The following is a 16,363-nucleotide window of genomic DNA, read 5'->3' as shown; positions in this document are numbered from 1 at the left end:
GACTTTGGAGGCTGGATTCTCAGTACCCTCCAAACTGCGTGGTGACGCGCAGAATTCAAGCATTCAGCAAAAAAGCAGGACACTGGGATCAAATGCCCTAGTTGGGAGCATGCCCAAGACAGAAGAAATGGTACCTCTACAAGACCAAGACCTGGCTGATACTGGGTACAGAAAATGTTATTATGTTATTAGGGAACTGCAAATTAAAACAAGATAACACTACACATATATTAGAATGACCAAAATCTGGACCACTGACAACACAAAATGCTGGCAAGGATGTGAGCAAGAGGAACTCTCATTCACTGCTGGTGGGAATGCAAAATGGTACAACCACTTCGGAAGGGTTTGGCAGTTTCTTACAAAACTAAACACACTGTTACCATATGATCCAGGATCATGAATTCCCTTGTATTTACCCAAATGAATTGAAAATTTCTGTCCACACAAAAACCAGTACATGGACATTTATAGCAGCTTTATTCATAATTGCCAAAACTTGGAAGCAACCAAGATGTCCTTCAGTAGGTCAGATAAATAAACTGTGGTACATCCAAAGGAATATTATTCAACGCTAAAAAAAAAAAGAATGAGCTATCAAGCCATAAAAAGACATGGAGGAATCTTAAATGTACATTACTTAGTGAAATAAACCAATCAGAAAAAGCTACATACTGTGTGATTCCAATTATATGACATTCTGGAAAAGGCAAAAATATGGATAGTAAAAAGATCAGTGGTTGCCAGTGGCCAGGGGGAGGGAAGGATGAATAGGTGGAGCACAGAGGATTTTTAGGGCGGTGTGACTATTCTGTCTGATACTAAATACTAAATGGTGGGTTCATGTCATTATACATTTGTCAAAACCTGTAGAATATACAACATCCAGAGTGAACCCTAATGTAAACTATGGACTTTGAGTGATATTAATGTGTCAATGTAGATTCACTGATTTTAACAAACGTATCACTTGGTATGGGTTGTTGAATAATGGAGGAGGTTGTGAGGCTAAGGGGACGGGGGTATACGGGTACTCTCTGTACTTTCTACTCAATTTTGCTGTGAACCTGAAACTTCCCTAAAAAACAGCATTTATTAAATTTCAAAAAATGAACCTAATGAACCTAAGGAAGATCTCCTTAACCTTTTATAGAAATTAACTCAAATGAATCAGACTTAAATGTAAAATTCAAAACTATAAAACTTCTAGAAGATAATGTGGGAAAGGTGACCTTGGGTCTGGCAAAGAGTTTTGATACAACACCAAAAGCACAACCCATGAAAGAAGAAATCAAGTAAGTTGAACTTCATTATAAGTAAAAACTTCTGCACTGTGAAAGACACTGTTAAGAGAATGAAAAGACAAGCCTCAGACCAGGAGAAAATATTTGCATAACACATTATCTGATAAAGGACTTGCATCCAAAATATATAAATTACTCTTAAAAACTCAACTGTATCAAAGAAATACATGATTCTAAATGTGTATGCACCAATAAAAGAGCCTCAAAACACATGAAACAAATCCTAATAGAGCTGAAAGGAAAAACAGACAAATATACAATTATAATTAGGGACTTCAACTCCCTTCCAAAAACTGGTAGAACTGCTAGACAGGAAATCAGCAAGGACATGGAAGATCTGAACACGATCAAACAACATACCTTAATTGACAAATATAAAACACTCGACCCAACAACCGCAGAATACACATTTTTTCCCCAAGTGTCTATGGAACATGTGCTGAGATAGATCATATACCATACCTTAGGCCATAAAACAAGTTTCAAGAAATTCAAAAGAACTTAAACCATAAAGTTTGTTCTCTGATCATAACAGAATCAAACTAGAACTTGGTAACAAAATCAGAGTCCCAGGCAGTTCAGATGCCACTGGGCTGGTGGTAAATAAAAGAATGGCCTCTGCAAACTGGACTCTGAGTGTATTTCTCCTCAGAAAGTTTCTAAAACTATTTTCAATGTAGCTGAAACATTTATTATTTGCATCAAAACTCTTTTCCATTATTGTATTTTCATATTGCAATAATGGCAAATGAACAATGTTATAAACAAATTGAAAACACATTTGTAGTGATCTCATTTACAAACCAACTTTTGGGACACCACATATTAAACTGAGACCACTGCTACTTACTTATTATATAAAACGAATACTTTACCTTCTAATGGAGTGTCTAAAAGATCAGCATGCTCTGTTTTCACATGAGTTTCCACATCTTGACTACAACCTTCTATTTTTCCACAGAATGGACATTCAGGAGGACTATACATTGCTTCATAAATTGATCCTTTAATTTTGGTTCGGTCAGACTGTTTTTCCTTACTTTTCAGGAATTTTCTAGATTCAGTTAAGTTCTCTGAATAAAAGCCTTTATGTTTTAAAATACCATTGTTAGGCGGGCCTTGAGCTGAAATTTTCGGATGATTAGATGCACAAGCTGAATGAATACTTGAATTAACTTCCATTCTACACTGTAGGGTGCTGTCCTTCCTGCTATTGGAAGTTCCATACTGCATTGTATTAATCCTCTCAAAGTTTTTTTCTAGTTCATTTTGCTCAAAATGAGCAGTTTCAATATGAAAACACATTTCATCATAATTCACACCTGACAACTTGCAAAATGGACATGTAACTTCATTTTCCATGTGAACAATTAGGAGGTGAGTCTTCATGTCTGGTTCTGAGGTTACTGTTACACCACATATATTGCAAGATAGCATGGTACAGCAGGTACCTAGAAAAGAATACAATATTATTTTAAGTTAGAAAGTAGGAGTTGAAGAAAATACATTTTGTAAAATGATTTCGAGCAATTATATTTGTTATTTATAACTGGATTATTTAGATGAAGAAATTTTCAATGTACTTACTGTTCCTCAAATACACAAATTTATTTATAAATCTCAACCAAAATTTCACTACTGTATTTCAAGCTTATGGTTTCGATAAAACAAAGGAATAATGCAAATTAAAGTAAATAATTTTTCAAAAATTTCAAAAAGTGTGTCTCTGGACTGAGGTAGAGAAAAAATGTTTATAAACTTGCAGGTAAAATAAGTCAAGTAAGAGAAAACAAAGAGAAGAAACCTTATCAACTGATATATCTAAATACAAAACTTTAAAATTATTAACAATGAATTGGGTATAAACAAACAAATCTTTATAATAGCAGTTAACAGTTAAAGAGCTTTACATATATCAAACCAATTCAAGCACCATTATTATCTTTCTATATGGAGGAAACCCTGGCTCAGATACGTCACCAGCGCCAGAAAATGGTTAGCCAAAATGCTAACCCAGTCACGCTCCAGAGGCTGTACTCTCCACCCAAAAAAATAAAAGCAGAGTGAGCATAAGAGAAAACAGCACTGATTCCAGAGGCTGTACTCTCCACCCAAAAAAATAAAAGCCGAGTGAGCATAATAGAAAACAGCACTGATTCCAGAGTCAAAGAGAACCGGATTATAATCTCAGGTTTCATAATTTTAGGTGAGACATCTCACCTCTTTGAGGTTTGGTCTACAAAACGAGTTGTACTGAATCAGCAGTCATTTCTGGGTTTTACGGACAAATGAAGTACTGGCTACTGACACAAAGGTGATTTTGCTAAGCAGTAATTTTCAAAAAGCAATCACCGTCACAACCTTTCTACTACAGACTACCGTTCAGCTAAAAACTATTCAGAAAACAAACAGGAAATGAAAAATAAGGAAACTATATTCAGAAAAAAAACAGGAAATGAAAAATAAGGAAACTATTCCCATCATTTAAATAAATGTGGCTTTCTAAGAACTCCCAACTTTGTCCTTTTTTCCATTTCCCTTCAGATAAGTGAAAATAATCTCTGATTTTAGATGAAAATTCTCCCAAACCCCCAGTGGAAAGAACGTCACATGCAGAGAAGTTTCTACGTTCCCCGGGCTGGGACACAGCTGGACGCAGAAGGATGTGCTTCAACTCCCCAACCCTTAGATCACACACAACAAGGGGATGAGAGATGTACGGAGGCCGGCGAGAGGTGCCGGAGCCTACCCAAGCAAGGGTCCATGCCAGCGTCCCGGGCCAGGACAGAAAACCAGCCCCGATACTAACTGGGTCAAAGCGTTGGGCCCAGGGAACCAGGGCTGGACGGTCACTTCCTACCGGCCTGTAGAGCCGGCCACAGGCCGGCCACACTGCCCTGTGCTTGGCTTCCTCTTCGGATCCCGCGGCTGACGCCGGCTGGCTTGCGGGCAGGAGTGCGTGCGCGGCGTCGATTACCTTTCCCGGCCTAAAAGACTGAGGTAGGCCCTCTTTCTACCCAGAGACTCACGGTGAACTGAGAAGAGAACGAGGGACTCCGATAAGCTTCAGCCTCCAGAAACAAATTCAAAAAACCTCTTCTATTCCCCGGAAGGGAAGGACTCCCAGCATGCACCGCTCCACGCTAATCTGGGTTGTAGTGCGTTCTGGGAGTCGTAGTCTTTTTGCACCTTCCCGACAAGGTTCCAACGCCTAATTTACGAGGAGAGGGCAGGTTCTAGGGCATTACACAAATCCACAGTACCCACTATCCAGGGCCTGACTCAGTAGCACTCTATTACGTTATCAATAAAGGGCTTATAATGCCAAACTCAGAACTATGGAGGATGACAAAGACACGTTCTTGCCTCAAGGTTACAAGATAACGCTATCTTGACCCCTGAATTAAAAATATGAAACAGCTCTTGGGATTTAAAAAATACAATAGCAGAATTTTAAAAAAGACATCAATGGAGAGCTGTAGGATAACCCAAAACATTTTTCAGAAAAGAGAACAAAAAGAACAAGAGATGGAAAACAGGAGTTTCTTCGGGGAAGGAATCGTGTTATTTATCTTGCATATTCTGTGCCTAACACTACATGTAGAAAACAGTCTGTTTTCAATACTGCTTGTTCAACCCCAGGGTGGATTACAAGGCTATATATGTGTTATAATAATTTAGAGTACTTTATCTGGAGTTATTTATTTCATATATCAGTGACTACTTTTTTTGTCAAAAATCCACAGATGTTACAGAATCCAAAAATTTAAATAAATAGCTAACTGAAAAGCTTGAAACAAATGAGCAGAGAATGTAGGAAGGCAGGAAATTAAGCTCCATGAGGTTAAGATTTTTATCCGTTGTGTACACTGTTGTACCTCCAATATCAAACAATGCCTAGCACAGATTATGCCCTCCATCAATATACCACTTTGTAAAATGAACAAATGAATGGGTGGATGGATGGATGGGTGAGCAAACGAACGAATGAGTGAATGAAAGACTGAGAGCTGGCACGGAGGACTAGGGCAGTAAGACACACTCCTGCAACGGCAACCGCGCCGGGTTAAAATCCCGGAGTCCGGGCAGGAGCCAGCTCCCCCATGGGTGGGTGCGGCTGGGGCGCCCGCTTCTCTCCGCCCCCTCTGCTGGTCAGTGCCGCAGCCTCCGCCGCCGCCGCCGCCGCCGCCGCGTGCAAGGGCTTCTGGGAGGCAAGCCTTGGGGTCTCGGGTGAGGGGCGCAGGAGGCCGCCATCTTGAGTTGTGAGCCTGGTCTCTACACTCATCGCTAGGGGCGGAGTGCTGACCCCGCTGTTAACCGCAGCAGACGCCGCAGCTGGGAACTGGAAAGTCAGAGCGCCGGATAAGTGCCACATTAATAGGTAAGTAGGAGTGACACAGGACAGGTTGGGTGAGCCTCGGGTTTGGTCCCTCTGGGAGCTACTAGTTCCTGAGGCCACTATTTTGATCTACCCCTTCCCCTGCAAAGGGTTCAGGACCAGGCCAAGCTGAAAAAATCAGCTTCCCCAGAGGGAGAGAGCGGTGGCGGGGGCGTGGCAGCCGGACCTTTCTCTTGAGGAGGCGAAGTCGCGGGGAGCCCTGAGCCTCTCCGAGGGCCGGGCTGGTCCTCTGAAGGAGCTTCAGGCAGAGGATCTCATCCTCTCGCCGCTCTGCTCCACTGTTTCTCGGTAGTTTCTTTTTTTGGTACATGGTCTTGTCAAACGTTGCCTGTCACTTCTGGGGCTCAGCAGTCTGTCCCGCGGCTCAGCTTATTAGAAGTTTCACCGTGTCCAGAATAAGGCAGGTTCGGTCCCAGGGGCCTACACATGTGAGGTCGCACCCTCTAAACCTCCACGAGCTGCCCTCCAGCTGGATGCAGGTGCCTGGAAGGGCTCAGTCCTGACGCGGGCGAGCGTGGCTTAGATGCGGCTCTCTAGTAGTCGGCCAGCTCACTTCCAAGATGAAAATTTAATCGTGTCTCCTCGATAATGCATAAGAGATGAAAGGAATTGAAAGCTGTTAAACGGGATAGTGATACTTAGAATATGACATTGGCATTAACTCTTCGGCTTTTTGAACACATTTTTTTTAAAAAAAGCCTTGTGATTTGAGGTCTCTTAATTACAACATTCAGTGATTTATATTTTGTAAGACAGTGACTTTCCCTCTTGGTAAACAAACGGCTCTGTCCTTTAGATCTTCTGGTTGGTGCACTTTCCCCTTTGTACTGATCTTGTAATTTTACTAACAGCCACCCTAGCCCCTGGAAATGGAGGCTTTATGGAGACAAGAAATTCCGTTAATATATATTAGAAAAAGTTCGGATTCCAGTTGTTTGCCCAACGTCAGCAGTTTTTCAAAGAGCAGAGTGAAAAATAAGCTTATGACTGAAAAAAAATTCCTCTGGCAACTTTACAGTGTTTGAATAGCATTTATTATATTTAAAATAACTTGTATGAGACAGCAGCCTTTGAAGTACAGTAGTTTTTTAAGCTATAATCCAGAGAAAGAAACAGTCCCCTTGGGTGAGGCCCCTTTAAAGATCATTTTCCTTGAACTTTACATCCCCTTTGAAGCAACTGCAGTGAGGATGCGATGTTAAATAACAGACAAAAAGTTAGTACTACAGAAGAAAAAGGAACAAATGATGTATGAGTTGTTGGGGCTAGATTTTATTTGGTTAGCATTTATATTGAAAGGTTTTAATGTCATTGCCCAGACTGATGGTATTAAGGAGTAGTGTCTGCTGTGTGTGTTGGGAGGCACAAGGTGGTTCAATCAGATGTGGGGAGAAAATATTAGAACTTCTGTTTGTTTACCTTTTAAAACTACTCTGTTTTTTAAAAAAATTTCTATCTGTGAATTTATAATGGGATAGTTTATTAAGCTAGTGATACATGTATATAAATAAACATATTGAGGATGAATTCCCAAATGTATTTTGTGTACATGGAATTCCCAAACATATTTTGTGTACATAGGATATGTGATCAAAAAGTTTTAGAGGCCAGTGGCCTAGAAGATGCCTAATGTATAGGTGGTAAGTATATTAAAGAGGTTTATTGCTGCAAACATTTCATTTTGCTAAGATATTTTATACTGTTGAACATAATTCAGCAACTAATGTTGAAGCCCAGTATGCTCTGTCATGAACTCTGATCTCTGTTTTTCCCTTCCAAGAGCCTAAGCTTTTATTTTATTTATTTTTATTTTATTTTATTTATTTAAAGGCATATTTTTTTATTTTTCACTTTAACCAACTTTAGGCACCATGTGGGTGCATTCTGGCTATGACTTTCTCCCTTCTTTTAAAAATTTATTTATTTATTTATTTTATTTTTGGCTGTGTTGGGTCTTCGTTTCTGTGCGAGGGCTTTCTCTAGTTGTGGCAAGCGGGGGCCACTCTTCATCGCGGTGCGCGGGCCTCTTCACTATCGCGGCCTCTCTTGTTGCGGAGCACAGGCTCCAGACGCGCAGGCTCAGTAGTTGTGGCGCACGGGCTTAGTTGCTCCGCGGCATGTGGGATCTTCCCAGACCAGGACTCGAACCCGTGTCCCCTGCATTGGCAGGCAGACTCTCAACCACTGCGCCACCAGGGAAGCCCCCTAAGCTTTTATTAATGCGACAGAATTTTTATATATGAAGTAGAGAATAATGCTAAACATTGTTATTATTAAGAAAGTTAACAATAAAAGTTCAGAGGCACAAAGTTTTAAATCCTTGTGAAGTCCTCAGCCCATTCCATTCGACCTTTAGCTCCACCACTAATGAAATTTCTCTCAATATCTTTACCAGTGACCTAATTATCAAATCTATTGCTTCCTTCCTATGGTACTTGGCTTATTGTAGGCGCTTAAATTTGCTGGATAAATCAATGAATGAACAAATTGGGTGACCTGTTTTTAGTGCTACTACAACTGAAATACTCCTTTATCTTTTGAATTACCTTCTTTTTCATGACTCTTGTTTTCTTCTGATCCTCCTATTTATTTTTGGTTTCCTTTGCTCTTTCCATTTTCCACTGAAATGTGAATATCCTTAAGATGTCTCCTTTGGGCATCTTTCTTTTATAGCTCTAATGCTCTTGGATTATCATTCAGCACTCTTTCCCTGAGTTTTGACTCATATTTTTAACTATCCATAAATAAAAACCTTCTGTTTGTGCCTTATGTACTGTAAATTTAACACATATAAAATTAAAGTCACTGTATACCATTAGAATGGCTACAATTAACAATAACAAAATTCTAACAATACCAAGTGTATAGCCAGGATACAGAGTAACAGGAACTCTTATATGTTGCTAATGGGAATGCAAAATGTTATAGTTACTTTGTAGTTTGGCAGTTTCTTATAAAATGCGAAGCATACGCTTGTCGTATTATTCATCAATCCTACTCCTAGATATTTACCCAAGAGAAATGAAAACTTACTTTTACACAAAAACCTGTACATGAATGTTTATAACAGATTTATTTGTAACTGCCCTAAACTGGAAACAACCTAAATGTCCTTCAGTTAATGAATGGATAAACTGTGGTATATCTGTACAATAGAATATTACTCAGTGATAAGGAGGAATAATCTATTGATACATGCCAACAATATGGATGACTTATAGATGCACTATGCTAAATGAAAGAAGCCAATTAAGACTACATACTGTTATTATTTCATGTATGTGGAATTCAGGAAAAGGCAGATCTATGGAAGTAGAAAACAAATCAGTGGTTGTCAGGTTTTAAGAGTGGGAGAAGGACTAACAGGAGCAGCATGAGGAAGTTTTGGGGGGGAGTCATGAAGCTGTTCTGTATCTTATTGTGTTGGTTATGTGCCTGTGCATTTTGTCAAATTCATAGTACTGAAAGAGTGATTTTTGCTGTATGTAAATGAAAAATAAAACAATTGAATTCATTATTTTCATCTCAAAAACATGGAGGCAAGAAAACAAAACCACCACTCTGTTCCTCCATCGGTATTCCCTATTTTGGGTTATTTTTGTCGTTATACTGAAATGGCTCACACTAAAAACCATGGAGTCATCCTCAACTCCTTTTTTTTTCTTTTAATTAATTAATTTATTTATTTTTAGCTGTGTTGGGTCTTCGTTTCTGTGCGAGGGCTTTCTCTAGTTGCGGCGAGCGGGGGCCACTCTTCATCGCGGTGCACGGGCCTCTCACTATCAGGGCCTCTCTTGCTGCGGAGCACAGGCTTCAGACGCGCAGGCTCAGTAGTTGTGGCTCACGGGCCCAGTTGCTCCGCGGCATGTGGGATCTTCCCAGACCAGGGCTCGAACCCGTGTCCCCTGCATTGGCAGGCAGATTCTCAACCACTGCGCCACCAGGGAAGCCAAATCAACTCCTTTTTCTTCCTTACCGCATATTCCTTACATTCATTTGGCCTCTAATTCTTATTAAATCAATTTCTGAAATGTTTCTGGAATCAATCTGTCTTCTATATTTTTCAACGCAGCTACTAATTTAGTTTAGGTCTTTATCATCAAAGCTTGAAACAACCTTCACTTTAATTTCTTTAATTCTATTCCTTAGGATCAAGTCCAGATTTCTCAACCAGATTGCAGGAAGCATATGTTTTCTTACCTACCTTTCCAGCTTTATCTCCTGCCCCTTCTCCCATGCATCCTCTTGTTCAGGTACACTTGATTTCTTACTGTTCCATGTTTATGCCAGGCTTCTTCGTGAATTCTGTGTTTACATATATTCCCTTTGTCTGAAATACTTGTTCCCTTCCTTTTCCCCTTTCATCCTCTTCCCTGGCAAATTCTTGCTCATCCTTTAAGACAGGATAACTGGGAAAACTTACAGAACTCCTTAAGGCACAGTTAGTTTCTGTGTCTTCTGTGCTCTCGCAGGATTTAATGCTTATGTTTTAGTGTACTTTACTACTTAAAATATAATTTGCCAGTTCATTAATCTAGCTCTTCTACATCAGGGATGGCAGATAAATGCCCATCTCTCCTTCTCTCCTGTTTACTTCATAAGTGCTAATTGATTACAGCATTCTCTCTGGCTATACATGGGTGTGTCATCAGAATTTATCAGAATAACATTCTAGATAGGCATTAATTATCTCTCATATTAAATTCAAATTGAAACCCTGCTTTAAACTGATTTTTTTTTATGTGTAAATGCAGGATAGGTTATAGTATTAGTAATTTTGTATTTGTTTCCAATAATACCAAAATATTAATATAATACTAAGAAGTGTTTATAATTCTTTTTCTAAAGCTATTATATATATTCAAATATACAATTTTATATTTATATAAAATATATATTTTAAATATACTTATAAAAATGTTTATATAAATGTTAATTAAAAAAACATTTATAATAAAACTACTTAAAAATAAAGTAGAAGTATTTCAGTATTTTAAAAAGAGTAATTATACTCTAGTACTGAAAACTGGTATGGCAGTCATAACTCAGGTCATGACCTGTGTGGCTTTAGTTCTTTAGGCAGTGCCTTAAGTAAATGAAAGAAGACAGACCCCAATAAATATGTGAGGTGTGCTTACTGAAGCCTGATACCATATTTTATTGAAAATAAGACAATTCATTGCTGGTTATTTCTTGATCTTTCCATAAGCTGTAATTTAGAAGTTTTTTACCCAACTATTTCATGATTAGTTCCTGGCTGACAGTAATTTTAAGATGCATCTCACTTACAGAAAGTTTAAAATACCAGGGATGGGGGAGTTCATCTCAGAATCAATGAAATTAGGGTAATGACTTTGTGTTTAGACCAAAATCTGTTATTTGATAGTTAAGTTCTAAAATATTTGGTCATTTTGCTCCAATTTTGATATGGGGGTGAGGGAATGTATTCTTTGTACATAATTTTCAGAATGGGTTTTATTGGTCTATTTAATCCATGAGCCTGAATTTAATTGCCCTATATTAAACATCTTGTGTTGTTTTGAGAGTTATCGGTATCTGTTTTCTTCTCTCCTAATCTTAAGATGCCATGGCTAGTCCAGGGAAAGATAACTATAGAATGAAAAGTTATAAGAATAAAGCCCTAAATCCCCAAGAGATGCGTAGACGAAGAGAAGAAGAAGGAATACAGCTTCGAAAACAAAAAAGGGAAGAACAGGTAGGTGTTTTAAAATATAATTCTGTTAACATAAAAACGTTATATAAAGAGTTTAGAAGTAGTATTATTATTGCTGCTAGTTTTTAGATAATTTTAAATGAAAAAAATATTTTAGGAAATTGAATATGGGTAAATATATTTTTTAATTTATTAGGCTCCAGTAATAATATTAGCAAATCCACAAATCAGAATCCTGTGCTATTTTTAATCACCGACAAGAATGGCTTTTCCGTTCCATTGATAAACCTTTTACATTAATATTTCTGCTCCAGTGCTAAGAAATTTTTACTCTTGAGCCTACTTAGATCACTTCCACTTGTCATTGTAAAATTTGCCCCCTAAAAAGACATTAATTGTATTCATTTGTTGCTTTGTGATTTTCATAGCTCTTGCCCCTAAATTAATTATAATCGTTTACTTATGCTATTCATACTGTTTGTTCCTCCTATAGTCTATCAGGCAGACCTCTTAGCCTTCTCTGTTTGAACTTTATATATGTGACATAAAGAATAGAAAAATTAAAAGAATGCCTCTCAACATTTTTCATTCCAGTATATACCTAAATTTAGAAGTATTCATAAATAATTAGGAGGGTATGGTCCTCACATACATGAATTAAAACTAATGTGTAAAAAGGACTAGCAATGAAGAAAGTAGAAAAAGGCCTGTTTTAGAAATATGATTATTTGTCGTTCCCCTATTTGTAGTAGCTAACATAGTCTCTACTATACTACAGTAGGTACTCAAAAAAAAAAAAATCTCTTGAATAAATGAATAGAAGGAGAACTGTGTACAGACTGAGGAACAGCAGAATTTATTTAGCTATCAAAAAGTATGTGATACCAGATTTTTTTCGTCAATTTTGATTTATGAGATGTACCTATAAATCTTTCTCAGTGACCTGACCATGTCTCTTTCCTCCTCTCTTTTTTTTCCTTATATTCACTCCTGAGTTAATAAGCATAGGGTCCTCTTTCCTGAGAGCTGCTCTCTATTCCTTGTTAATCTAATATACTAACTCTGTTAATATACCACATTATCTCACTCATATAACCGATTTGCTTTTTAACTAAGATTTTCTTCTTAGACATCTCATAATTTAGTATAGGCGTATGTGGTTTTCCAAGTGCTGTAAAATATAAATGTGTACTCTGCTTATGCTACTAGACATTGGTAAAAGACCTGAGATTAAGAAGCAGTCTACAGACAAGAGCTAATTTAGCCCCAAAACTTCTCATAAATTTGTTATGGTATGATGATTAAGAAATACTAAAATATTCAGAATTTTGAATGATAAAATTATTGTTTTGTTCAGTAAAGGAAAAATATAATTCTATGGGAATTTAGTGTTTTATGGAAAGCTCAATATATTAAGTTATTTCTCTTTATTACAGTTATTCAAACGCAGAAATGTCTCTTTGCCCAGAAATGATGAATCTATGTTAGAAAATCCTATCCAGGATCCGGATATCAGTTCCACTGTACCCATTCCAGAGGTAGATATTACAAAAACGTATTTCAAATTATATTTCAACAGTATTACAGAGATGATACAGCAAAATTACTAGTGCAAAATATTTAAATAACAATTGTATTTTCTGTGTTTTAGGAAGAAGTTATTACCACAGATATGGTTCAGATGATTTTTTCTAATAATGCTGATCAACAACTAACAGCAACACAGAAATTTAGAAAGCTGCTTTCTAAAGGCAAGAATTATTTTCAGTATGCTTATTTGATGTTACAAGAATTTGTAGTACAGTTTTATTTATTATATATTTTTTATTTTAAGGCACTTTCTTTGCCAGTAGGTCTTAATTTTTCTCTAAAATGTATTTTTAAATAACATCTATTTTTTAAACATTATATTATCAAAGTAACGCATGTTGATTGTAGAATATCTGCAAATATAAAAGGATTTAAAGAAGCAAATATAGTCCCAAATTAGCCCCATTGCCAAGAAAGAAAGTTATAAATACATATTTTTAAATTCTTGTAGAAATATTTTTCAGACTTTAAAAAATTTTTATTTTATTTATTTTTTTAAATTGAAAGTCTAGAAATAAACCCATACATCTGTGGTCAAAATCAGTTGATTTTTTTTTTTTTTTAATTAATTAATTTATTTTTGGCTGTGTTGGGTTGCAGCGAGCAGGGGGCTACTCTTCCTTGTGGTGTGCGGGCTTCTCACTGTGCTGGCTTCTCTTGTTGTGGAGCATGGGCTCTCGGCGAGTGGGCTTCAGTAGTTGTGGCGCATGGGCTTAGTTGCTCCACGGCATGTGGGATCTTCCCGGACCAGGGCTTGAACCCGTGTCCCCTGCATTGGCGGGTGGATTCTTAACCACTGTGCCACCAGGGAAGCCCTCAGACATTTTTTTAAAATGGCAGCATAACGTCAGAGCATGACTGTAAAATGAATAATCAATCAATCAGATATTTTTTTCCAAATTTTTAAAAATTTAATTTGTATTTTATATTGGGGTATAGTTAATTTACAATGTTGTGTTAATTTCAGGTATACAGCAAAGTGATTCACCAATTTTTTTTTTTTTAAGTATTTGTTTATTTATTTATTTATAGCTGTGTTGGGTCTTCGTTTCTGTGCGAGGGCTTTCTCTAATTGTGGCAAGCGGGGGCCACTCTTCATCGTGGTGCGCGGGCCTCTCACTATCGCGGCCTCTCTTGTTGCAGAGCACAGGCTCCAGACGCGCAGGCTCAGTAGTTGTGGTGCACGGGCCTAGTTGCTCCGTGGCATGTGGGATCTTCCCAGACCAGGGCTCGAACCCGTGTCCCCTGCATTGGCAGGCAGATTCTCAACCACTGCGCCACCAGGGAAGCCCCACCAATTTTTAATTATCATAAGCAAAGCTACATAAATCCTTGTATAACCTAAAGCTTCCTTAGTATGAATTTATAAAAGTGAAATCGTGGGTCAAAGGGAATAAACAGTGTATTAATTTACACTCCCATCTTTAGTTTGTGCAGATATTCATTTCACTATATTCTTACCAACACAACTATCTTTAAAAAAGAAAAAGATGGTTATATAATAGTGCTTATAGTGTGGCAGTTTTTGAGCACCTAAGTTGAATATTTTTTATTATTGACCTTTATAATTTATAATTTGCCTATTTATGTTATTTGTCCAATTTTATATTGAGTTTATAAAAATTCCTTATTAAATAAAAATTTAACCCTTAGTCTATCTCATCTTTCATACATGGAATTTATAGGATTAGTAATTCTAATTATATTGAGCTGTATACATGAACTGATAAGATTTTGAAATTGCCCTTGGCTAGCTGCCGTATCTTCCTGAAAGACAAAATTTAGTAACGTATGAGGAATAAAAGAAATCTTGTGGTCAGTTCAGCACAGATTACAGGCTATTACCTTTGCTTTCTTATTGTAGTTCTTTTTCATAAGTACCTTTAATTTTCCTTTTCCATCCCTTATCTTCCAAGCAAAAGTAGCTTAGCAATGTTAGGAGACCCTATAAAATCAAGAGTAGCTTCCTCTTCCTCACCATATTCCACAGTTTTTGTTTTTTTAATTTGGATTTTTTTTAGTCAGATTAATATTTTTAAATTAAAACATTAATTAAAAAAAATAAGTTAAATGTATTAATAATAACACATCAATAATTTTTACATTACCATATTCTCTTTTAAGATTTCTTTTTGGCATATGTATTATGTTATAACCAATTAACAGAATTAATTTAAATTTAATTGTATTTAAGAATATTAGAGTTTGCCACCAGTTTTTACACCACAACTTCCCCATTATTGAATTCTTTAGTCATAAGATTTTATCTTCATTCCTAATTCCTCAGGGTGTTCTGTGTCTTTTAAAATATAGTATCTTTTTCATAGATTCAATGATTTTTCTGTTTCTTATAGGGGGATTATGCTTGCCCAGGTTGGGCATATGTCAGGAATTATAGATACTTTCTTTTGCTGATTGATGTGAGTTCCTGCCAAATATTTAAGTCTAGAAGAATATTCGATTTACTATAATTTTCCTTGATCCATCAATGTAGAAAATATGGGGAAGGAGCTAGAACTAGAACTGGCGCTAGAAATAGAAATAGAACTCCTCTGATTTAAGTCATGATAGTGACCTTTTGCTAGAATCTGTTATTTACTTCCTTATCATGGCCACTCTTATAGATGTAAATCACAAATTGTTCTTTTCTTCAATCCCAGTTTTGTTTCTCCAAGGCTTTTTTGTTGTGGATGACTCTTGATTAGTCTTCAGTGCTGAAGCAGATATTCCTCTATTTTACTTATGTTTACATTGCCGTATTGACTAAGTCTTCTCTGTAATAGTTCATCACCTTTATAAGATAAGGTAGGCTATTATTCTGTCAGTGTAATATCAATGTAAAAGTTAAAAGTTCATGATACTTGTTAGGTTACTTGATGATCCAAGCACACTTTAATTGCTTTCTTTTAGATGAAAGTAACTGTAAAGTAATTCCCCAGGAAGAGATCATATTTGGGTTCTTAAATCTATATATATATCTATGTCTGTATTTCTTTATCTACATATTCAGGTAGTCTCAATACCCACTTCTCCCCACCCTCTAACTAGAAAACCAATTTTCTATGTTTACTTCCTTTTCTCAACCTCCCCTTTCTTCTCTGCTCAAAAAGAGCAAGACAAAATTTTGTCCTTTACAAAAATAAGGGGAAAGTAGATTTAGAATTTTCTTTTGGGAAAAGAGAAAAAACTGGAAGGTAAAGATGGTAACCACAACCTAATAACTTTGTTTTGTTTTTTTTAAGATGGGAATAAAGGCGTTAATAATTATAACTATAAGAACAGTTTAAGCTATGGTCTGGAATTTACATTTTGAAGAATCCACACTTTTCATTTAGAACACCCAAACAAAACTTTATAGTTTTAACTTTACTAATTTTTCAGAAATCTTCCAATTTT

The 16,363-nt window shown here is 36.8% G+C and overlaps 2 protein-coding genes across 15 annotated transcripts in view; one reads left to right on the top strand and one right to left on the bottom strand.

Annotated features, from left to right (window-relative positions):
- Nucleotides 1-4,440, bottom strand: part of ZUP1 (zinc finger containing ubiquitin peptidase 1) — a 54,656-nt gene extending 50,216 nt beyond the window's left edge. For 8 of the 12 annotated variants that reach the window (XR_014267508.1, XR_014267509.1, XR_014267510.1 and 5 more), the window contains exons 1-2: nucleotides 4,054-4,424; nucleotides 2,180-2,755 (exon numbers count right to left, since the gene is read on the bottom strand). Coding sequence is in view for 6 of the 12 variants with exons in the window: in XM_082475263.1 (XP_082331389.1) it covers nucleotides 2,180-2,755; nucleotides 4,054-4,069 (592 nt within the window). In the remaining 6 variants the exon portion in view is untranslated. Of the gene's footprint in view, nucleotides 1-2,179; nucleotides 2,756-4,053 lie in introns of all 12 variants that reach the window. The other 4 variants (XM_082475261.1, XM_082475264.1, XM_082475260.1 and 1 more) reach the window with 4 other exon arrangements.
- Nucleotides 4,441-4,601: 161 nt separating this feature from the next.
- KPNA5 (karyopherin subunit alpha 5) overlaps nucleotides 4,602-16,363 on the top strand; it is a 50,719-nt gene continuing 38,957 nt past the window's right edge. For all 3 annotated transcript variants that reach the window (XM_082475298.1, XM_082475296.1, XM_082475297.1), the window contains exons 1-4: nucleotides 4,602-5,685; nucleotides 11,286-11,419; nucleotides 12,814-12,915; nucleotides 13,029-13,128. In XM_082475298.1, the coding sequence (XP_082331424.1) occupies nucleotides 11,291-11,419; nucleotides 12,814-12,915; nucleotides 13,029-13,128 (331 nt within the window). In that variant the 5' untranslated portion in view covers nucleotides 4,602-5,685; nucleotides 11,286-11,290. The remainder of the gene's footprint in view (nucleotides 5,686-11,285; nucleotides 11,420-12,813; nucleotides 12,916-13,028; nucleotides 13,129-16,363) is intronic.

Source organism: Balaenoptera physalus, assembly GCF_965194825.1.
Source record: "Balaenoptera physalus genome assembly, chromosome: 9".
NCBI classification, from domain to species: Eukaryota; Metazoa; Chordata; class Mammalia; order Artiodactyla; family Balaenopteridae; genus Balaenoptera; species Balaenoptera physalus.
This window is presented reverse-complemented; position numbering and strand designations above follow the sequence as displayed.